This window comes from Festucalex cinctus, chromosome 7, assembly GCF_051991245.1.
Source record: "Festucalex cinctus isolate MCC-2025b chromosome 7, RoL_Fcin_1.0, whole genome shotgun sequence".
Lineage (NCBI taxonomy): Eukaryota > Metazoa > Chordata > Actinopteri > Syngnathiformes > Syngnathidae > Festucalex > Festucalex cinctus.
The window spans coordinates 7631940-7655910 of NC_135417.1; the positions used below are offsets into that span (position 1 = coordinate 7631940).

Below are 23971 nucleotides of genomic sequence, written 5' to 3' on the forward strand. Positions count from 1 at the left end.
ATATGTAAGTCCACGAGAAGTGGGCGTTTAAGTTGATCAACGATCTGAAGGTCTTGAAGGCTTTTTCCAGCGCACAAGTCAACGGGGAAGCCCGGCGAGCGCCCCAGCCCCGACGTGGGCCTATTCATCTCGCACAAAAACACACACAAAAGAGTCGACCATGAGCCACATTCTTGACATCCAACCTCATCACCCCACCACCAGCCTCACACCCCCCCCCAGGCCCTGAGTGGTGCCCCTCCCCCCAACAAGTGCAGGCCAGACAGGGGCGGCTTTGCAAGACCGCCGAAGCTGGCTGGCTGGCCGTGTTATGCTATCCTGGAGTTTGTTTGGTGGAGGAAGGGATGCACGCGGTGATGGAGGAGGGGTGCGAGAGAGGGGGCAGGGATTGTTTTCTCTTCTTTCAGCTAATTGACTCACAGATGTCAGGAGGAGTGGAGCGCTCGGTGACACTCCTCCCAGCTCGCACGTGCACCCGCCTGTTACCTGCAGCTTGTTTGGCTTGCTTTGCGCATGGACTTTGGTCACGTTTTCAAAAGGTTTGTTTTTAGCCAAGTTGCAGCTAAATCGCGGAATACCGACAACCTGGTTTACTTGGAAACCTTTTCAGTCAAAATTTTACGATCAATGTTGGCAGAAGGCGAATTGTCTCTGAAAGATTATCCCGAGCGATTATCTCGTGGGATGGGCTGCGTTAAGAGTGATTTTTCCTCCCGGACGCAGACGATCATAAAAGGTTAAAACCTGTTCAATATTTACGATGGCAAATCCTTCTGTGTGTGGTCACCACCAACTTTGGCTGGACTTGATGATTATAAACGTGAAACCTGAACAATAGCGAATGAGGAAGCGACCTGGGGAGTGTTTGTACAGTAAAACGTGTCTCACAAGTCATTCAACATAGTAGAAATGACAAGGACAAGCGTTTGCAACCACAATGCAGTTACCAGGTCAGCTCACAATTCTTCTTCTACTCAACTTTCTTCTTGTGGTTTTTATGTAACAGTTCATAGGGTTGAACTGACTAGATGACTTTGCCGATCACGTGTTTCGGCAAAAACGCCTCGCTGAAATCAGCAGGTGTTGGATTCGCGCAGCACACGCGCACTCACCAGACTCTGTTGTGTGCTGAAGAGTTTTAACTATTTAGTCACATAACTTGACTAAACGAAAAACAACGAGAATGCATCGAGACTCACGACACGCCAAGCCCCCATGAGCCGCGGAGAAGCACAGAGAACAGCGAGCAATAATCCGGCGACCACACACATTTCTCAGACCCTTATATAGACAGTCAATCAAGCTCATTGGTTGTGGCTAGGCATGTGAGTACATCATATAACATCACACAGCCTAAAACTAGTTGAAACTAGATTAACAGGTCATGAACTAAAACCCAACCCCAAGCGTGACCGCAGACATGAGACAAGACCCAAACATTTCCTCCTGCATGACTCGAGTCATGACAGACTCACTCATCTCGTCACTATCACACCTTCAGGGTCTCACTGACAGTCGGATCTTATCCTGTAAAACTCCTGCAACGAGCCACAAAACCAATCTAGAGGAATGAAATTCACTTCACAGTTACAACCCGTCCAAGAGGCGTAAAACAATAACCCAACAGAGGGAGTCAGAACAGGATACCTGACGGGTGGCCAGACAGTGCCCCAATTTTCTTAGATGAAAAAAGGAAAAGATACGGAAAGCGGAGGGTGAAAAAACAGGTCGCAAACTATGCTCCTAAGGGAGGGGCACAGTATAGGTTTGGAAAAAAAAACCTCAGCAAACAGCCACATGACTAGAAGACACAACAAACAAGCTATTTGAATGTCATTGGATAAGGAAGTGAGGGGTGGGGCTTGTGCAACTGAGGATGGTGGGGACAGTAATGCTGCATTCGAGGTTGGTCGGAAGTCGGATATTTCCGAGTTGTTTTTTCCCAGTTCCGACCTTAAAGCATTTGAGGCGAAAGTAAACAACCAAAATGGCGGATAGTGGTAATTTTTTCATTTTTTTTATTTTGGTCCTCAAATTCATTTTTAACCTCCAACAAACTTACCTTCTTGTAATTTTGATTCGTTTTTATCTTGTTTCATAAGCATTCCATAGAGTTCAGTAGTTGACCGTATAATTTCATGCTACGTTGTGTTACGTCAAGTTATGTCGACTATTTATGAATAAAGAACGCTATCTAGTTTTATACTGAAGTAAATTGTGTTTTACCATTCACAGTCTGTGGTCGCCATTCTAGAGTGACGTCACTTGTAGTCCGTCGGTAAAGTCGGTGTCCTTTTTTTTTTTTCCTATTTCGCAAGTGGAATTTCCGAGTTCAAGGGGGCGTTCCTGTACACACTTCCTGGATTCAAAGTCCGACTTCCGACCATCCTCAAATGCAAGCATTAGTGAACGAGATTGTGTTGGCGACTAAAAAAAAAAAAAAAAAGTGTAAATGACATCATCGGTTAGTCGAAGTCGACTTGACTATCATCACTTTAGCATCGACTATAAATAATCTGAAGTCATCCAACCTCAATTAGGCCGTCTCTATATACCCAGTGGAGGCATTATTATTTATGTCGTGTTCACTTGTCCACCGTGCTGCCCAATCCGTATGATTCCTGGCGTGATATCATTTTTCCCCCCCCATTTACCATCTGGGGTGACGTCAAAACTGAAGCCGGTCTAATCGTCCGATACGTGGCCGCAGTAACACCGGAGGCCGTTCAAACACGCTCGGCCTGCGCCGCGAGCCTCTCCGCAAAACACAAAAACGCTTGTAAGCGTCATCTCCCGCATCTACGCATTAAACAATCCTCCCGAAGCAAAAAAAAAGGCAAACAAAAAAACAACACCCAAATCGCTGACAGCTGCGTGTGCGTCTGTCAGCGCGTTTGTGTGCTCCAACTAGACTGCTAAACAGCTGAGCCCAAATTGAAAGTCGGCGCTGTCATTCCCCATATTTACCCAAATGACTCACAGCAGAAATCACTTTGGACTCAGTTAGCGCTCAAGCGCTTCATTACAGCGGCGAGATAATCAGGAAGTGTGTGTGGATGGAGATGGAGTTGGAGGGGGGGGGGGTTATGGGAGGTGGGCTGCGACCCTGCAAACAAAAAAAGAACTGCAGTACACACTAGTGTTAATTTCGTCAACATTATCTTGCATAATCTCAGTACAGTGATACCTCAGCTCACGAACATAATTGGGTCCCAGAAAGTGTGTGTAAGGCGAAAAGTTTGTCTTCCGAACATTTATTTCCCATAAGAAACCATTAAAATGAGAATAATCCGTTCCCAGGTCCCTATAAAACATAATTTTCTACTAAATAAGCCTTAAAACTACACAAAAATATACCTTATTTTATGTATAATAAATGTGCTATTGTATTGTAATTAAAGAAATAAACTGTACTGTATAATAAAGTCGTTTTATTTACCGTTGTGATGGTAGTTCTTAAGGATAGTAGCAATGGTAGACTTACTTCATTCGCGAGCGTTTCACCGCGTAGAATGTTTATGGAACGGTTGCCGCTCATTCGCACTTTCGTGCTCACCGGAGCGGAGGAGGCGTGTCCCTTGGTGAACAAGGAAGTGGAGCACTTTAGCGAGTCAACAAAAAGTGAGCACCGCCAACTACTTTCACCTCTTTCCTGGGACTAAACAGCCGTGGCACGATTTTCTCCTTTTTTGAGGTACGTGATAGCACTTTCGCTTTTTTTAGTGGCGCGAACTCCAGTGACTACAATGCAAACTCGCCGCCATCCCTCGCTTTTGGTGAGAAGGTAGCATTAGGCTTAACACTAGCCTGTGGTGGGGTCTTTTTCAGTCCCATAATAGCAAAAGTACACTCAATATGGTCCAAAATGTCTATCAAACACAAACGGCATCCGCACTAAAAGAAAGGGGGTGACGAACTGGGACGCCGTGAGCGTTTGTCAGCTTCTCGTGGCCGACACCGTGGTGCTGTTCGACCGTGTGGTTTGGTTCGTCCGCCGAAAACTAGTTCGTCAGCAGAGACTATATGCACGCGAATTTAATGTTCGTGAGGCGAAAAGTTCGTGAGCTTAAGCGTTCGTCAGCCGAGGTATCACTGTATCACATCTCCATCTGCAGCCATGTTGATGTACTTGCTAGTATTCAGGTTTTAACCATTGTCCTGTTATTGTATTTATCGGATATCACAACATTTTTTCATGCATCGCTTGCGGGTAACCATGTCAGCATGCAACTAAAATGACTACTCTCGCAATGGCTATGATTAAAAAAAAAAAAAAAAAATCCCACTAATCGCATTACCGAACAATTTCAGTCGGGCTACCAAATCTATGCTGAAAGGTTCGTTTCAGTCACTTTTTGCTGTAACGCTTTAGCTGTCGTGCTCATTAGGGTCCCGAGTGAGTTGCAGCTTCTCCCAGATGACGTTGGGCACAACTCACATTTAGTCAGACCCAATCAATTTGTTCCTCTGATGCCACGAAACCATACATAGATGTCAAAAACCATACAGAGTCAAAAGGCAACGTTGAGACGCCACCTTATGCCGGTCCGTCAATCTTCCCACGTAAGGCCACGGAGTTCCGCTCTTGCCCGGGCGCTGACAGTTCGACGTTGCCCTTCAACAGGAAGCGACAAGTTCTCCTTCCTGTCCGGGAACGCTATCTGCGTTGCGCCACCCTGTTGAGCAACGTCCTGGTGAGGCTTTTTTTTTTTAATGTTCAGATCAAACTGTATTGTACAGTAAGTGCCTGCATTCAGCCTTGGTCAGTTGTGCCTGTCTTCTTCCTGTTTTCCCTCTCAAGCCACACTGTTGTCACTCAAGCCAGGAAGCTGCAGGAGAGATACGCATGACAAAGTCTCTTTTTATTAAATTGGCAAGCGTAGTGTATGTTGCACAGGGGAGGGCGGGAGCGGGACGGAGTGAGCACCAGGGAGACGGGGGGGTGGGGGACCTAAGCCATGAGGCTAGTGGCTTATCCAAGATCCACTCTGCGCTCATCCCCGGGATATTGCTGTTTGAAACCATGAATCGAGAATACAAGACAGGGAAATTCTGGAAAGATCTTTGCCACACATCCGGAACAGTATGCCAAGAAACAACACTTTGACCTGCTGTTTTCTCACTTCTAGACAGTAGCCGACTCATTCAATGCACACAGCTAAACTGTTTACGTGTAATGATTGATAGGTTGGCTTACAAACGTCCACGTGAAGACGGACAGAGGTGCTGAATGTAATGACTGCATGAGCGGTGACTAAAAGAACTATGTTGAGTCTATACCTTTCGATCTCGTGCCAGAAAGTGGGGCAGAAAGAGAACCGTGACTAATAACGGCTCGGACAATATCGAAAAGATCCAAGTCGTTGGTTACCACGTCTTTCCTCATAGTCGAGAGGCTCTGGGTTAGAATCTTGTCTTAGGCAAGAATGTTGATCGATTAACCTGGCAATATCCACATTGATATTGCGCTTCACCCAAGGGAATTCTCCGCAATATCCATCTGGTACCTCTCCACGGCAATTTGCTCGGGAAAGGCGGGACATTCTGTACAATAATTCAAGTTGGTCGGACGATGCGGAAAATTTTGTCTTCGTTCATGTCGAAGTGGGTGAAAAGCTCAAACATCTTACCAGCTAGAACTGCACGAAGCGCCTCTCACTGTTCAACATTCAACAAGGAAACGGTGAGTCATTCTGCAAGAACAGAATTAATTGTAGCGTCCATTCGTCCGTGTTAGGTCTGTTTGTTAGCCCCGGCGTCAGCTTCCTGGTTTCGTCACAGTTGCATGGCCCTCCCCCAAACACAATGTCACTCTGTGATTGGTCCGAACCACTAGTGGTTTGGATTCGTGGAAATCAACAGAAGCAGTACAAGAGATATTCTACGGGGTTTGTGAACTCACAAATACCGCGAGAATTCATCTTGCGAGAGCAAGGTTATTGATCTTTACCAGTTGCCCCCAAACTGTTCAGCCCTTCAAGCCCTTTTCACACTGCAGTTAGCAGAGCACAATGCATCGTTGATGGAATGCGTTGGCGACTGACAAGAAACGCCACATTACAGCCACTCAATTTGAAAAATGGTCAAGTTGGCGCATCCAATAGAAGACTTGCTGGTGGAGTGATCACAGAGTTGCATAGAAACCGGTAAAATTAAGGGAAAGTTAGAGCAGTGGTCCCTAACCACCGGGCCGTGGAGCGGTACCAGGCCGTGGGCCACTTTGGCCCGGGCCGCACGCCGACTTCGCAAGTTCCGTACACGCTTCCTGGTTTGAATTTGAAAATGTCCGACTTCCGACCATCCTCGAATGCAGCATTAGTATTCAAAGGTTGCTGACCTCCGCAACAGCTTCATAATCACAGTCGCTTTTTCCGTTTGTGATAGTCAAATGAAAACGGAAGGAGTGAACAGAACAGGGGTACGTTTAGAACCGAAGTCAAGAAAAAAATGGTCTCGAATTTGACGTTTGCGTTATTGATGATCAAACCACCTTTGAGGGCACTAGCTCAAGTGTTAAGTGCTACATCACCCGCAGTAAATAAACAAATTGTCGACTTTTCTGCTGCTCTGCTTCTTCGCCTTCCCTTGATGATGATTTGAAATTTCTGACGGCAGCAGACACATGCTCCATGTGCGGCTGATAACCGGCGAGGACAAGATAAGACATTGTGCTCTGCGGTCAGGGAGTACGCCCCACCGTCATCCACCACCCTCCTCCTCCTCCTCCTCTTATCTGCAGCCTGTTTTGACCTCCACCCTGTTGCATGGTGTTCAGTTGAGACGGTGGGGACGGACGGAGGGGAGGGAGTGGGGGCGGGGTTATTGCTCACAGCATGGGACTGGGAAAAAAAAAAGTACAAGGCAACACTGTTGAAGACGCTTCCCAGAGCATTCCACTTGATACAAATAGTTGAGTCGAGCGCTATTGCGTAACGGTGGCTCTAAATATAGGGACCCTCAAGATGCTAAGCAAATTGTCTGCATTTGGTCGCTTATATGTTCACCAGCGAATCTGTCACGCCAGTCAGGGGTGCGCTTTGTCATCTTTTATTGCTCAGGGTCATCTTTTTTTTTAATACGACTCTCGAACAGTAAATTGCGCCACACTTCAAGTCGCGTTTTGACTCTTCACCGAGCGGGTAGATGACAAACCGTCGTCGGTTTTTAACCGAGGAAGAACGTACGGCATCTTACGCAAGCGCCGGCGTGTTGTTTATTTTCGCCACGACGGCATTTCTGCGAATCTTAACGCTCCCGTTCAAGGACTTGTGAGTCTATCTTCTTGTTCCTCTTTTACAAGATGTTACAGAGAAGACAAGCTTCTGTTCTTGTGAAGACAGGAAGACAAAACCTGCAGTGTTCCTCCTCGCAGTTACATCATAATGATGTGTTTGTGCCTTGTGGTCATGAAACAGTAAGGCATTTGATTGGTTCTGTACCTGGAAAATTGCCGTCCGTTCCGTTTATTACGGGGTCATCGCCGTGCGATGTCCAAAACATCATTTTCGTGCCTGGCTGGATTTGCCAAGTTTGCTGACTGGCAAAGAAATGAAGTCTGAAATTTAGAATAATACACAAGAGATATGAGTTTGTCAAGTCAAGTTGCATCTCAAATTATCTTTCCTCTTGAAGTTTATCCACCAAAAACTGTGTTTTATAGAACTTGCTTGAGAAACCGTTGTCGTCAAGCACAGCGATGAGACGTTTCTTGATGTTGTACACCCAGGAAAGATTTTGGCCCATTCCGTTTTACAGAAACGGATATCTTTCTCAAAATTGTTTTGAGTTTCTTGGCTGTCACTTGAAAACTTGAAACTTCAGCACCATCAACAGGTTTTCGATTTGTTGGTTGAGGTCTGCAAAATGACTCGGCCGCTCTATGACCCTCATATAGTATCATTTCTAAATACTGTCAACCAAATATGGACAACTTACAAACCAATATTATTGATCCATCTCCATGTCCAGAGGCATCTTTTGAATTACAGCTATAATTCTTTAATACAAAAAAAATACAATTTTCCTCCTGTAAACATCATGAAGCATATAATGTATACATGTATTTAAACAAAGTTGTAAAACGTCTAAGTCCACTTGTTTATGTTTAACAAATTTAATGCCGAGAAACGTTTCTTGGGAGGAGCAATATTGCGGCCTCACGACTTCAACAGTCTTAGCCTATCGGCTATCCAGTCATATATTCAGATCAGTGGGCGTTTTGACAAACAGAGACTAGATTTGATATTTTGTTGGCAAAAATTGATCCATGTCTAGGTTAGGGCTGGGTATCGGTTCAGATTTCTAAAATCGATGTGATTCAGAAGGGCCCGATTCTCTTCGTTATTTGAAGGAAAAACACTGCCGAAGTCGATGCTAACTTCCAGTTTGCATTTGCTAACTTCCTGTTTGCGCTTAGGCTAGCGATGTTCTAAAAATGAAGCTTGTTTTGTGTTTAAATATGCAGTGGATGTAATTCTTACAATTGTGTATTTAGTTTTATAGTTAACTTCAACTTCGGAGTCATTAAACAGCTTAAAGGACGCTTCGGGACAACAGACTACCCAGAATAACATACGCTACACTCTTGCTAGTTGCTAATGCTACGCAAGCAAAGTGGTGCATTCGGGGTAGTTTCATAGCGTCACAAACTTCGGCTATCTTCGATAACGTTTGAAGGGGAAAATAAGCAGCCATTTAGCTCAATTGGCCGATTGTTTTGGCCAATGATTGAAGGCCAATAATCGGCTGATTATAATCGGCAGCCTATTTATCGGTCGGTCCGTATTTGGCACATTTATTTACAGGGGGGAACACTATTAAAGTATCAATTCATGTTTTTATGAATCAATATTGGGCGATGAAAAGGAATATCGATTCGATATCGATATTTTAGACCCAGCCCTAGTCTAGGTTATGGCGTTGGTAGTCTAATGTTCTCAGGGGATTGGCAAACCAAACTACTGGACAGCATTTTCTGGGGACAGGAGCAAATTCTGGTGAATTTGATTTAATTTGAAACCACCACAAAAACATGGCGTGTAAATGACCTTTTTTTTTTTTTTTTTTTTTTCCCCTTCTTCACATGGGAAATTAAATCGCTGGTCAATGAGCGAGACGCTTTGGGAGATTCCAAGCGTGATTTCAAAAACACCGTATAGCGTCGATTCCCGTCCAATTCTTTCCGGATGCTTTTCCTCCTCGAGGCCTTTTGTTCCTTGCGTGGTCATGTGAAGTGCGTCACGTCACGTCACGCAGATGTTCACCCGGCAGCTGCAGACAAGTCAAGCGCTTCCGCTGGAATCGATACGGCCATTATTTACCCGATCGACGGCGTTTAAGCGCCGCCGTATTATGTGCAACGTTACCATAAAATATCACAATGGCCCGCCAGGGCGCACTTTATGCGCATCTCAATTATCGTAAAACGGCGTTTTGCTTTAAAAGTGTTAAGCCGATAAGTCGTCAGCGGGGAAGTAAGAGCAACGTGTTGACGTTTGTCGGGAAATGTGCAGTTACAAACATCACTCTTTTGGCTTGCTCATGATTTAGTCTTGAGAAGAAGTCCTTGAAAAGCTTCAAAAGCACAAACATAAGTGCGGGCTGATTTAATTTTGTTGTTCATGTAAACAGACGGGAAGTTAAAACTCTCCAAAACCAATTGAATTAAATTAGAAGAAACAACAAATCATCAATAATATCAAACTAATTTATACCTGGTGTGAATCTCAAGAGAATTATAAGACATTTTGATGTAATGATTCAATTCACTTTGGTTGAATCAAAACTAAGCATGTCCCGATCCCCTGATTTGAAACTTGAGTCTTGATCACATCATTGTCAGCTGATCGGTATCGGGGGGAAATGATCAGGATTCTCATTTTTGGCAAGTTTGTTTTTATTATTATTATTATTATTGTTATTATTATTATTATTATTATTACAAGGGCTAGAAAGCAACACAATCACCCAGAGGTAAACATTTTGCCAAACAAAACGTTTTATTTATTTGTATTGATTATTTTGTGCACTTCTGATGGCAACCCCCGAAATTGTTGGGATGGTTTTGTTATAAAAAAAAAAAAAAGGTGAATTAATGAGTATAAATTTATACGTATTTGCACGCACGCAAACGCACGCACGCAAACGCACGCACACATACACACACAAAAAATAATAATTAAAAAAAAAAAAAAAAAGAGCAATGATGATAAGACGTTGAATCGGTAAGACTACCGAATGAACAATTCTGAGCTCTTAAAAAAAAAAAAAAGGAAGCACTTTTTTCTCCCTCCTTAATACTTCGCTGAGGAATCAGATCGGTACTCAGTATCAGGGGATCCTCAAAATAAGGTGACTTGGACTCAGGTGCAAAAAAAAAAAAAAAATGTAATGAGGACATCCCCAATTAAAACCGATTTTCCAATTAAAATCGGCTTTGAAATTTAAACGTTAAGTGTTGTTTGTATGACCCAATTATTGACGTCAATATTTTTCCTGTTGCTGCAAATGAATATCAGCTGCAAAAATCGGTTATCGGCCTCCTTTACTACTAATAATGGGCATCCATATCGGCCCTGAAAAAAAAAAAAAATTGATCTCTCTTTACCGGTCACCCTCAAGTTGATCTTATATTACAAACGTTTCCAAGGCAATTTTTTTTCTTTTACTGATGTAAGTAGTAGTTGTTTTTATTTCCCCCCTTTTAATGGTCCATTGTTGCAGTACCACATTTATTATATGAAGCGTCGCAACGTCACTTTCTAGTTTCGGAGACTTGAGCGCAAGTGAAGTTTACTAAATGAGAATTGGCAGCAAACCAGCCACCGGCTACTTCCAACTTCACCGTTGTTGTTGTTTTTTATTTTGTTTTTCTCCCCGTCGCGCTTCCAGCTGGCTCGCCGCCCGCATTTTCAGCACAAGATGAAGCGGCTTCGCGCCTCCACTCGCATTTTCGGGAGCTGTGAAGTTAATATAGAATGAAGAAAATAAAGAAAATACAGAATGCTCGGGCCAGTTTTTTATTCTCTGCCAAGCGGATGGCAAATAAAGAAGTTCAAACTTGAAATCAAACGATCAACTCGGTGTGACCGTTCAGAGATGTTGGAACACATTTTGAGTCATCATACTTTTGCAGTTGGCTGTATCCACACTGCTTCTCTCACAAAAAATGTGATACGATCTATTATTTATTTATTTATTTGCAAACATCCATTATTTCCCAACATGCCCCAGAGTGTTTCAGTTGCAAGAGGACTGCGAATCGGCCACGAGCAGGCCTCCTGCGGTGATTTCCTGCTGATGTGGTGATCGGGCACGCACACTTCCTTTCACACACAAATACTTTCAGCCGGGCCGACACAATCACACAACACCCTCGGTAAAGCACCATTTGACTGGTGTGACACCTCACCTCCAGAAACAAGTCACAACCATGCCGTCAATGTTGAGATTTATTTGAAAACGCCGTTAGCATCTGAATGGAAACCAAAAACGTGCTTTCACTTTTAACAGTCAAAACGGTTTCGTCGCTTCACACAAAGCATCTGCACCCAACCGACACAAAATTAGGCACGCCCTTACCCTTAAGTGCCAACACGATTATTTGGTGAAACAGGTCAACACTTTCAATTGCTTGATGACTCTCCGCTTCATTTTCAAACCTTCCTTATTGAAAAATTATATATATATATATATATATATATTAGGGATGTAACGATATCCAAACATCACAATACGATATCACGATTTGAAGCTCATGTTACGATAATTATCACAAAATTTTGGGCAGGTAGGCGATATTTTAAAAAGGTCACAATATTGTAAAAGAAATGAGCTTATACTAAAAAAAAAAAAAAAAAAAAAAAAAATGCATACATAATGCATATAAACTACTAGGGGTGTTAAAAAAAAATCGATTCGGCGATATATCGCGATACTACATCACGCGATTCTCGAATCGATTCAATTAAAAAAAAATCGATTTTTTTTTTTTTTTTTTTTTTTTTTTTTTTTTTTTTAGGATTCACACCTTGAGCATGGAAGAATGTTATATGAACGGCACATTAAGCCTTAATATTTTTATTTTAATGCTGTTCAAACATGAAACAGATTACAACCTCTATAAGACTGAAATTTCAGATAAATAAATAATACATTTTCATATAAATCTTACACTCTACAAGCTTACTGATTAGTATTTTCTAAATATGAATGAAAAAAAATCGCAACAATCGACTTATAAATTCGTATCGGGATTAATCGGTATCGAATCGTGACCATTCGTATCGGGATTAATCGGTATCGAATCGAATCGTGACCTGTGAATCGTGATACGAATCGAATCGTCAGGTACTAGGCAATTCACACCCCTATAAACTACGTACAATCTCTAATAACACTTATTGAGGCGGTTCCTTGTTAATGCACGCACACGATGAGTTCACAACCATATTATGTTCCCCTTCAATTGACAATTAGTTTAGATTTTCAACATAGAAGGGCCAAAACATCCCTAATGAAAATTAAATTGCACTAAAAACTCACTAGAACTGCACAAATGGAAATCAACCCGCACCCTGACTTTTTTTTTAACAGATGTGTTGCTTTTAAATATTATAAACATGACGACGATATTGCGCTTATCGTTACATCCCTAATATATATAGGTTCTAATTAAATGTATAGGTATTAATTTTACTCTATATTTATAGAGCAATTTACTGCTATTCTTTTAAGATGGAATCCAGGGGCAGCAGATAAAATGAAAACAGCAGAGGCCCCAGAATTGAACCCTGTGGAACACCATTATAGATGTGAATTCATATTGCACATATTCGTCTGACCGCTTTCTTTTTTTTTTCTTCTTTTTTTTGCGCTCAACATAGTATGAAGGGATTACGATAATAAAGAAATCACGTTAAATGTGAACTGATATGAGACATTCCATCTTTTACGCCCTCTTTCCTCCTAGCTTAGCTTACGCTATTTGCTACATGAGTCAGTCCATGTAATCCTCAATGTAAGTAGAGTTGTTACCTCGCTATAACGCGGTTCACTTTTTGTGGCCTCGCTATTATCACGTTTTGGTTTTCTTTTAGTGCAATTTTGTATGCATTTTTTAACAGTAATGTACCTATTTTATAAAATTTTTGAAGGTTTGAAAATTGAGAATGTTTAAACGAGAGAAATGTGAGAAAATGAGAAAAGTGTATAAACTGTGTGGTGAGGGGTTTTAGAGCCTTAAAACATTATAAACGTAAAACATAAATCTAACTACTTAGCGGATTTCATTTATTGCGGGTATTTTTTGGAACCTAACCCGAGCGGAAAACTGCATGTCCATTTTTTTTTTTTTTTTTTTTTTGTCAGCTCTTGTATTGGATGTCGTCGGCTCGTGCAGGTGCACATGATGATGAGTGAAAAAGGGAAGTGGAAGGTTACAACATGTCTAGATAGGACAGTAAAAGCTGTCGAGCGGCTCAGCCAAGGAATAAGTCATCGTCTCCTTGTGAGTCATTTCTTTGTCCCCGGTTGCAGTACAGTCATAACCGAGGGCAGGCAAGCAGGCTTGACAAAAAAAAAAAAAAAAAAAAAGAAACGCATCGTGATCACAATCAATAAGCTTCAAGCCCTAAACATGTTTCGCTCCTCATTGATTGCTTCAAATTTGCTTGCGTGTAATTCAATCGACTTAATAACATTGTTTCCCCCGTCAGCCCCTCCCGCTTCAAATCCAAGAGTTCACGTCAACCCCCCGATGTCAATCCCCCAAGAAACAAATCCATAAACGCATATATCGACGGCGGTCTTGTTTGCGTTGGCCGACCTTTAAACGCGACTCTTCCGTGATTGGATCGCGTGTGGCCGCATGCCGCTGACAGTTATTGCCGTCCGCCGATTTTCACCAGTCAAGTCACATCACCGCGCTGGATACACTTCTTAGCGGCGGGCAACCGACATGACCTTTACGGAATTTTATTAGATTGCATTTACACGCCATAAAAACCGGTCGGGCTGTGGCTGGCGGCGCGTGATTCTGCGCCGAGGATGGCTAATTGAAAGGCAGAGGCTAACAACTTATGAGATCAACTGAATGATGGGAAATATCCTCCTGATTACCAGGGAAAAAAAATATTGTCCAATCATGTTTATTTTGATATTCCCCAATCTTTGTGAAGTAACTGGAATAATGCAAAAAAAATTTTGAAAAAAAAGTTTTTATTTTTAAGCTATGATGTGTCCACTACAGAGGACATTTTTTAAAACTTAACTGCGAGGCTCAAATACAGTTAAAATAATTCAAACAATACTTTAATGTGTTCTTAAGAGTCTTATAGAAAACATGCTAACAACATTTAAAGCCTAAATTTGTTCAATAAAAAGTGTTGCACACTTACTCTTCCCCTTTCCCTAAAAAGTGCTTGCACTGAGGGAAGCCATTTACTTTTATGATGCAACCAAAGGTAGCAAAGCCCCACCCCTACACATTTGGAATGATGTGAATCGGATGAATAATGTGGAAGTGAACGGAAAATATAGAACGTGGGAAATAATCGGGTACGAAATCGGCAATTGTGGGTAACACATGAATTTTGGAACTGAAAAGTACGGAGGAATCATTGGTTGTATAATATACACAAATTGATTTAGCATGAAAGTTGATTGCAAAATCATTTTTTTCTGATTACTGTTTATTAACCGACTTGTTTATTTGTTGTGTAACGATTAAATAAAACCAAATAAATAACAATTAAGTGATATGGCAGGTGAGGAAGAGATGTTGAAGAGATGTAATCACTGATCTTCTTGAGTACTAATTAGTACAAAAGACTTCACTCGTTTGCTGTCCACTCCTGAGGCTGCTTCAGGTGTGACTCCATGTCAGTTTGAGGTTTTCATACTACGGCTACAAATGACGATTATTTCCGTAAAACATTAAACTGACTATTAGGCCCCCGATACCCCCCATAAATTGATCATGATTCTGTTACTGGTTTGTTCCACATGTTAGAAAATCAGCATAAAATGTTGATCACAGTTTTCCAGAGCAACAGCAGATGTTTACAAATGTCTTATTTTGTAAAACAACAAAGATGATCAGCCTGCTTTCATATAGCTTGACAGAAATCAGAGAATATTTACTGTTGATAGGCTGAAATCAGAGGATTTGGTTAATCGATGAATCGAAATAGTTGCAGATCAATTCAATCAGCGATTAGTTTGTCTATTCTTCGTGTAATGCCGAAAGATCAGATTCATGTGAACTGGACATGGAAACCGATGGCCAAAATATAATCAGCGATATTGGCCTCGAATTGGATCTGAGCCCTTGGACCTGCAGCAGCAATGCAGTCTTGTATACGGCCTCCCGCGGGGGCTAATATGAAGTGTGCACCCGAAGACCCTTCCCTCAGTGAAGCTCCAGTAGATGAGCGTAATACCAGCATAAATCCTCTCAACCTCCGGGGGATTGTTAGCTTCTGTTTTTATTGAACGTGTCGGCGAGGAGACTGTAATTTGTGGCGCGCGATCTGCCCGGATATAAATCCCGCTCGGACACCGGAGCCGCCTCGAGAGTCGTCGTCGACTGGCCGTCTCGGGTTTGCTCGTCAAACAACAACGGACAGCGAGCCCGGGAATAAACACTGGCGGCCACGTCGGGCGCAGATAATCAGACCGGGCGTCCATCACGTGAAACTGAGTTTGATTATTTTTGTAAAGGCTTGACTTTTTGTTTTTCATTTTCTTATCTGGGTTTCATCGGTGTTTTTGTTTTTCGATCCCTCTCAAGCGACTTTGGCTCCAAGGCTTCTTCCTTCGCCTTCTCCTCGAGACAACGTAATAAAACATGGTCCCAGAGTGGAGCGTTATTAAAATGCAAGCCTTATCTCAACCGCCGCTTTTGCATAATGATCATCTTCTTGTCGATGCTGTTCCTGTTTAAATGCAAAACCAGAACAACAACAAACCGTCCTACATAATCCAATCAGAGTCAAATTATCGTTCACAGCTTAACGACTGGCCTGGCATGCAAACTACGCATGACTTCGATGTAGACTCAAAAGAGACGGTATGACTTTTTGAGGGTTACGAATAGTTTGTAGCGTATTTACTGAGTACGCTTACACGCAAACGTAGAAACGTACCAACATAGAAAGTTCAAACTTGAATCTTGTCAAAATTTGGGCTTTGAAAGGGGTATTGACTGCCTGTATACGCAGTCACGGTCGTTCCTGAATTGTCCTTACCGTAAAACATACCTGTATGACCTGGTAAACCAATCAAGACGCAAGAATGCGCCGGCACGTGAGTTTTGCGACGGACAAACAAAGCAGCTCTCGGTGTTGCATTGCGTGGCTATCCAAGAAAAAAAAATCAATAAACATGGTTTAAAAAATGGCTTGTGTAAGAGTGATAATCGTTATCCCGATCGACTGGAAGGAGGTGTCCGGTTTACTCCCTTCCCTAAACCCTTAAACAACTCCACAAAATGTTTGCGCTGGATCAAACTTTGCACACAGGACCAGTTAAATGACTAGAAACTACTACGTCTGCACGAAGGTAACGTTCTCAATCATTGTTTTTAGCCAAAGGCTAACGATAGCTCCGGGTAGCTAACCGTCCACGCGTTTGTTGGCGCTGGCTTCCTGGTTTCGTCACAGTTGCATGTCCCGCCCCCAAACACAATGTCGCTCTGTGATTGGTCCAAATCCACGAGCTGTACAAGATGTATTCTCCGGGGTTTTTGTAACTCACAAATACCGTGAGAATTCATCTTGTGAGAGCAAGGTTAGGGGCGTACCACTGTAAGCTCAATTAAGCCAAAACTTTGACTACAACAGACAGGCACAAGGGGTAACTAAGATGTCTCTATAGTGCTTGATAAATAAAAGAATATGGTCAATATGAATGTCAATTTTCCATTTAACCTCCACCGATCTCCTGAACAGCCGATTATTGACCGACGGGGGCGTCATGAAAGCCTCGGTTACGAACCCCCCTTCTTTAAACCATCAAGCCATTAGACGGAAGAGTCCTCGTTGCTCAGGAAAAATACTTCCAAGACAAAGTGTCCCCTCTCTTTAGACAAGACAAGCGATTATCAATATTAAAGTGGCGAGGTAGGAAATTTATGGCCGTGCAGACACAAGAGTGGGCCCTCACCACCACAAGTCTCTCCGGACTTCAGGGGCTTCAAGTGGGAATGCTCGTAAATAACCCGTGTTATGTGCGGTGTGTGTTTTGGGGGAAGGTCAGTGGGCCGGAGGCATCGATCAGCCTTCAGTGTGTGCGCGAGAGCGAGAGAGTGTTACATATGCGGGGGAGTGTGCGATTGTGCCCAAATGCTACATTGTCTCGGCAGACCGCACCATGCAATATTTTCTGCTTTAACATCCGGAAAAGAAGTGGAAAAAGAAACACTCTCCACCTCCAACCCCCACCAGGATCCTCCAGCAGGCTTATCTCGCCGCCCGTTCATCCTTTGCGAGGAGCGGCGCTCGGCAGAAAGAGACATCTGCTCTCTGAGAGAATGCCCTAATTATTCATGAGCATTTAACCATTCAGGATTTGCTCGGCGCGGCATATGTGGCATTTCTCATAAGTGTGTGTCAGCCTCACTTGCTAATGGCCCTTCCATTCGCGCTCGTTTTGTACTCGCGACTGCAAAAATGATCGCAAGTAATAGTGCGTTTACGCTCTCATTAATTACTTGCTGCGATTTGGAAGGGGGGGAGAGATGTTTGTCATGCAAGGGTGACGGTGACAGGAGGATTTTGAATGCATATTCTTTAATTTACATATCCTAGAGCGCGTTCTCATGAAAAATGTGTAGTCGTCAATGTTGACATCTTTGGTCGAACTGAAACTTGCGCTCGCAAGATGAACCCCGGAGAATACATCTTGTACTGCTCCTGTTAATTTCTGCCGATCTTCGGACCAATCACAGAGCGACATTGTGTTTGGGGGCGGGATATGCAACTGTGACGAAACCAGGAAGCCAGTGCCGACACTGGTGCTAACAAACAAATCTAACTTGGACGAATGGACGCCGCAATTAATTCTGTTCTCGCAGAATTACTCACCGTTTCCTTGTTGAATGTTGCGAGGGGCGTTTCGTGCATTTCTAGCTGCTAAGATGTTCGTGCTTTTCCCCACTTCGGCAAGAACGAAGACGAAATTTTCACCCATGGCCGTGATTGGTTAAAACAAACGTGAAGAACGTCGCATCGTCCAATCATCTCGAATTATTGTACAGAATGTCCCGCCTTTCCCGAGTAATTTACCGTGGTTGATGCCACCAGATGGATATTGCGGAGAACTCCCTTGAGTGAAGCGCAATATTAATCTAGCTATTGCCAGGTTAGGTGGAACGGCCAGTTCGATACAATTCGGAAATTTTCAGGAACTTCCATAATTTCCTTGGATTCATTCTTTATCAGAATTTTATTCTGCCAAATATCGGAATCCAAACATACGCACACCACACACACATAAATAATATCTCCACCAAACAGATTGAGTTCCTCGTCCAACTGAGATCTGTTGCAGTACCAAGACCGACCTGTGAGAGGGAGCACAGTGCCACTGCACATACAGACTAACGGAAATGCAAAGAAGAAGAAATAATCGCGTTGAGGACTGGAGATACATCGGTTTGCCCTCTTCCACTTATTAGAGTGAAAAGACATAAGAGAGTAGATGCGATGTTTTTGATGCTAACGAAAATTATATGCACTGTTAAAATATAACAGAACGTTTTGACGTCTTGGCTTTTGTTCCCTTTTACGTTTGAGTCACAGCAGAGCGGACGAGGTTACTCAGTTATTTCAATGGATGATTTTGTGTTTTAAATGTCATCCAATCTTTCAGGTGGTGGTGGAAGATATTTTCTGATCTCCACAAACAAACAAAAACACGCTTTTTGTCCGTTTCATTTTTTCATCCCGTCTGACTTGATTGTCTCTCCGGTCATGCCGTTTGCGTTGTCCGCGACAAAAACCGGTCGCCGTGGCCACGTAAATCAGCCGGGCCAGCGTCATCTGTTCCCAGCTGTTTACCTTTAGCTAAACAAAGGAGTCTGCCTTTTTTGTTGTCGCCGGGGATGGAGTGCTGCGTCGGCTGAGAGCTGTTATTCAACAGCCCCCGCCGCCCCGCTATATACCCCCCAGTCTCTGAAAAGGGCCAATTCAACAGAGAGAATCAATGGCGGCTTGGAGGATACAAGGAGGGAAGATGTCAATGTGGGGGTTGTTGGACACTTAGGAGCCACTTGCAATCCTTCTTCTCAAAAGGAGCCCACTGGACACAAAGGAGGCAGATCACAGCAAAACGTGAAAAGCAAACAAATAGTCGAGCACGCCTTCCTTCGTCAGGTCAGGTGTGCGCAGGAGCAGGAGCGCTTCTCTCTCTCTCTCCCGGGAGCCAGGTTTTAGTCTAACGTCTCCGGAGAAGCGTCGGGAAGAGCTGCAAGGTCTCGTTTGCATCTGCAAATGAGACACAGCCCGGCTTGGCCTGTGTCACCTTGGCAACAGGCCATCAAGCGCCTCCCTGCCTGCTACATTAGCGGCCACGCTTGTCTGTCTGCTTGTCAGTCGACACCCTGCCCGGTTCGCCTCATTGGGATCCGTCTACCTGAGACGACCCGCGGGATTCGGCGTCCCCGTAAATCTTTCACATGGGGACCACAAAAAAAAACAGATGAAAGTGACGGGCTTTTGTGAGTTGGCAGCGATGACACGCCGCGGTCATGAAATTTACATGCCGCTGCTCCCCGTGCCAAGTGACGAGAGCCTGGCAGCCGTCGCTGGTCGGCCCGGGCGAAGCAAACAAGTTGCGTGATGAAAAGCAACAAAGAGCGCTGACAAAAGACAACATATGGACGAGCGTGGTTGTGGACGAGCCTCCACCCACGCTCACTTTTAGGTCATCTTCTGTAGCCCAGTTTATATCGTTGTGTAACAGCTAGATGAGGCAATCTAATTACGCTGTAGCATATTACGTACTCAACCTTTTAAGTTGAAGGCCCCTGAGGGTTGTCAAATTCCAAATTCTAACAATAGTTTTATGGGCAAAGGTTGTCTCTTAAGTGGAACAAAACTTGTGATCATACCGAACCTGGAATAAATAATTTGGAATTCATCACGGAGCGACTAGCAAGGCACACCTGGCCGCTATGCCATACAAATACAGTTTAGAGACTGATGCGTCTTTTTAAGGGCCAATGCCGATCAGTGGTAGTCACGGCGGCTAATAACCGAAATTTGGAGCCGATAGACGTTTTCGGTCGAAAAAAACTGTTGGCATCAAAACGTGTAAAAATCCAAACTCCAACTCTTTGTTATAATACGTTTAAGCAAGTGAGCTTAACTTGAATACATTGATTTTTCCGTGGTATTTTCACATGACTGTATTTTCCGTCTCCACGGTGAAAATCACAGTGTGTACATACCGTAATTTCCGGACGATAAGCCCGCTACTTTTTTCACTTGCATTCGACCCTGCGGCTAATACAACGGTGCGCCTAATCCACCAGGGGGCGACGGCGTACTACAGAGCAAGCGCAACAGCGCTAGGCAGAGCAAAACAAACCATGTGAGCCCATATAAAGTAGGAGAAAGAACGACCGAGACAGTTTGCGTCCTCATAATGGAAAAGAAACCGAGAAGTATATATATGCTGCTTTTAAACCTAAAAGCAATTGACGTGTTTGATTCTGACACCGATGAAGAGGAAGAGGAGTTTTTTGGTTAGCGTTAAAACACCTGCGGCTTACAGTCGAGTGCGGCTTATACATGGACTAATCTCGAGTATTCTCCAAATTTAGCTAGCACGGCTTATAGTCCGGAAATGACGGTATATACACACATTATGTGTGAAACCGACCAGTTTATTAGTGTGACGATTAACATGAATATAATGTCTTTTATTGACCGTAAACCGTAAGAATCAGAAATGCCGTCTATTTGTTTGACTACGTTATCCATGCGTCACGGTTTAGATGTACATATTCCAATCGATTACAAATACCATATCTACGGCAGTGACCCACTGACCTATATTAAATGACTGGATGGCCCATTCAAGCCCATGCAGACCGTTTAGGTCACAGGGCGCCCATCTTGTGACTTCCACCTCGTGAGCAGACTACTGTATATTCTATATGTTATAAGATTCGATAAAGACGGCTCGTCTAAAATGGCGTTATTGTCCACTAGTAGTTGTTTTAGAATCTACACAATTATGTAGCATACACAATTCAGTGTCCTGTCCTTTATAACTCATTATTTGCCGTAATTGTTCGGTTTTACAAGCAGAGAGTACATCAGCTGCTCTGTGTCATTTGTAGCTACAAAAAAAAAAAAAAGCACATGACGAGAACTCGGTCGTAATTAGGAGATTCCGACAGTCTATGAATAACCACAATCAACAATGTTGAAAAAATAATACGTTTTATTTCACCTCTTGATTTCATTTATTTTTACAAACATGATTTATTCTCACTTAATTGTAATTAGAGTCACGAAGCCGGCAATAATGTACTTGTCAAGGACTTTAGCAAACTAGCAATCATTTGTCCAACACAAAAAGCAATATGTGGGCACAACCAATGGCAAAAAAAAGCAATATATTTATATATTACAATATAAATCTACTCTTTCCATTTCAATCATACTTACCAGTGAAATGTTTATCCACAGCCTTGGTACTGGCGATTTGCGCAGTGTACCGCGACACACGTCGGCACGAGAAAGCTTTCCTGGGAGGAGCAAGATGGCGGCCAAGCGACTTCGGCCATCCAGTCATTCAATATAGGTCAGTGACTCTGTCCGCTCACGCAGATAAACAGGTTAGCATGAATAATTCTGAATTTTGACCTAAACCTGAATATTGACTGCACGTAAACGTAGTCGCTGACATTTTACGTACAAAACTGGAGGGGAAGGTTCTTTTTCATTCCAAACGCCTTGAGATGTTTTCAACAAAAGGCGCATGAGAATAAAAGCACTGACTCCACCTTCAATTCCTCTTTTCAATTCGTCACTGTTTGTCTCCAAGTGATCAGCTGCTTCTTTTATAGCGTCATGAGTCAGTGCCCCACCGAATCAAAACACGTTGTCACGAGAATGATGTGTGGCCGTGTCATTTTGTTGTGCTCATCACAACACTCATTGTCTTGTCAAAAAGGCGCATCTTTAGCTTGCTTTGATTCTCTTCTGGAGGCTTGCGGCTCGTCGTGCCTCCCCCCTCTAATACGCTGCACACATCCTGTTTACTCTTGTGACAACTGGCAGAGGAGAAACAGCAGCAGACTATTTGGCTTGGCTCTAAAAACAAAACAAAACAATCCCTCAAGACATATTCCACAAGTCGCTTCCATTTAAGAATCTACTTTTTTTTTTTTTTTTTGCTTCCAAGTAACCCTTTTATAAACGTCCGTCTCACTCATGTGATGATAAATTGATTGGCTTGTAAAGTTGCAAAATGGAGGCACCATTTGGGAGAAGTGCGGCAACCCGTGATGGAAAAAATTGTGCGCAACTCCATGCTGACCGCTATTAACGTCTCATGATGCAACTCTGCTTTAACTGGTCATTTTCAAGACATGCAGTCATCATCCTTATAAATGCACTTACATCAGACAAATTCAAGCCGCCGTATTTAGACGGGCGGTTTTTATGTTTGTTTTTTTGTTTTTTTTAATGCAAGAGCAAACAGAAGGCTTTGATGCAACTTCTGACATGAAGAGGTGGCTTAAAGCAATGGTATTTATTACAAAAAATGGCCAGCAGGTGGCAACAGAGTATTAGAGCTCAGCCAGGGCCATGTTGCAACAAGCTCTTTTTGCCAGTGTTTTCACCAGGAATGTGAATCATGATGAAACGTAGCTATATTCTAATGCTATATGCTGCAAAACCGAAACAGATACAAAAATATACAGTTTTTCCTCATGAAAGAAGAGACTTTAATCTTTCTTTTGGTAAGTTCCATGTTTTTTATAGCAACAGAACACAATATTATGTGGGCCTTGCAAAATCAGTCAAAATCCGGTAAAACAGCTGGGAGCTAAAGGGCGTTGCTTGACTCAAAATGGCTGCTGTGTGAATGAGTTAAGGACAATGTTGTTTGAAATACATAACATGGAGTTGTTTAGTTTGGTCTCACCCTCAAGGCACCACCGTTGTCGGGATATGAGTTCCTATATGAAGAAGTCAAATTTGGTTCATATTGCGCAACCACTATGCATATTAATAGAAGAGAAAAACTAAAGTAGAAAGTCTTTGTGCTGAATTACATTTCAGAGTTTATTTTTTTCTTTTTTTTTCCCAACAGAAGTTGAATCATTAGTTGTAATTTTACCAAACTCTTTATTTACACCAGTATATGTACTTGCACTTAAGTATAGAGTACGCGTACGAAGGCGACCCCCCTCCCCGCTGTGGGTAACTTAATCACATCGATTGGCAACGTTGATGAATGTCCACTTTGTTGAAACAAACACCCCCTTTGCCCTCGCTGCCTTCTGCTCGCCTGCACCAGCGGACCAAATCTAATTGATAACGTCTTCCGAATACGTATACGAACGAGCGCTCCTGGTGTGTGCCGGCGAGGATCTGTCCTCCCACACGTGTGACCTATTTTTTTTTTTTTTTTTTTTTCAAGACGGCAGCGAGCCACACCTCCGGCTGCCTTCGCCACAGGTCACGGAGCTTTTCGAGTGCTCACCGAGAGCTCCCCATCGCCTTTTCTCATGGATCAATGTCAAATGAGGCTCCTTGTGTTTCTTTTACAAAACAAATATCGTCATGATGATCCACGGAATGACTAACATTTCCTGAATTCTTCTGGAGTGTTTTCCGATAAGACTCATGAAGACTGACACGGCGCTATGTGGTAAACAAAGCCCCCCTTAGGCGAGATGTTGAGATGAGGCTTGGCTCTTTCTTATATATGCAAATAGAATCAATTATGC

At 43.0% G+C, this 23971-nt stretch overlaps 1 protein-coding gene across 3 annotated transcripts in view; it reads left to right on the plus strand.

Annotated features, from left to right (window-relative positions):
- LOC144022634 (polycomb protein SCMH1) overlaps positions 1-23971 on the plus strand; it is a 107114-nt gene that overhangs the window by 45660 nt on the left and 37483 nt on the right. For 2 of the 3 annotated variants that reach the window (XM_077527600.1, XM_077527599.1), the window contains exon 18: positions 21699-21871. In XM_077527600.1, the coding sequence (XP_077383726.1) occupies positions 21699-21813 (115 nt within the window). In that variant the 3' untranslated portion in view covers positions 21814-21871. Of the gene's footprint in view, positions 1-21698; positions 21872-23971 lie in introns of those variants that run through there. The other variant, XM_077527602.1, reaches the window with a different exon arrangement.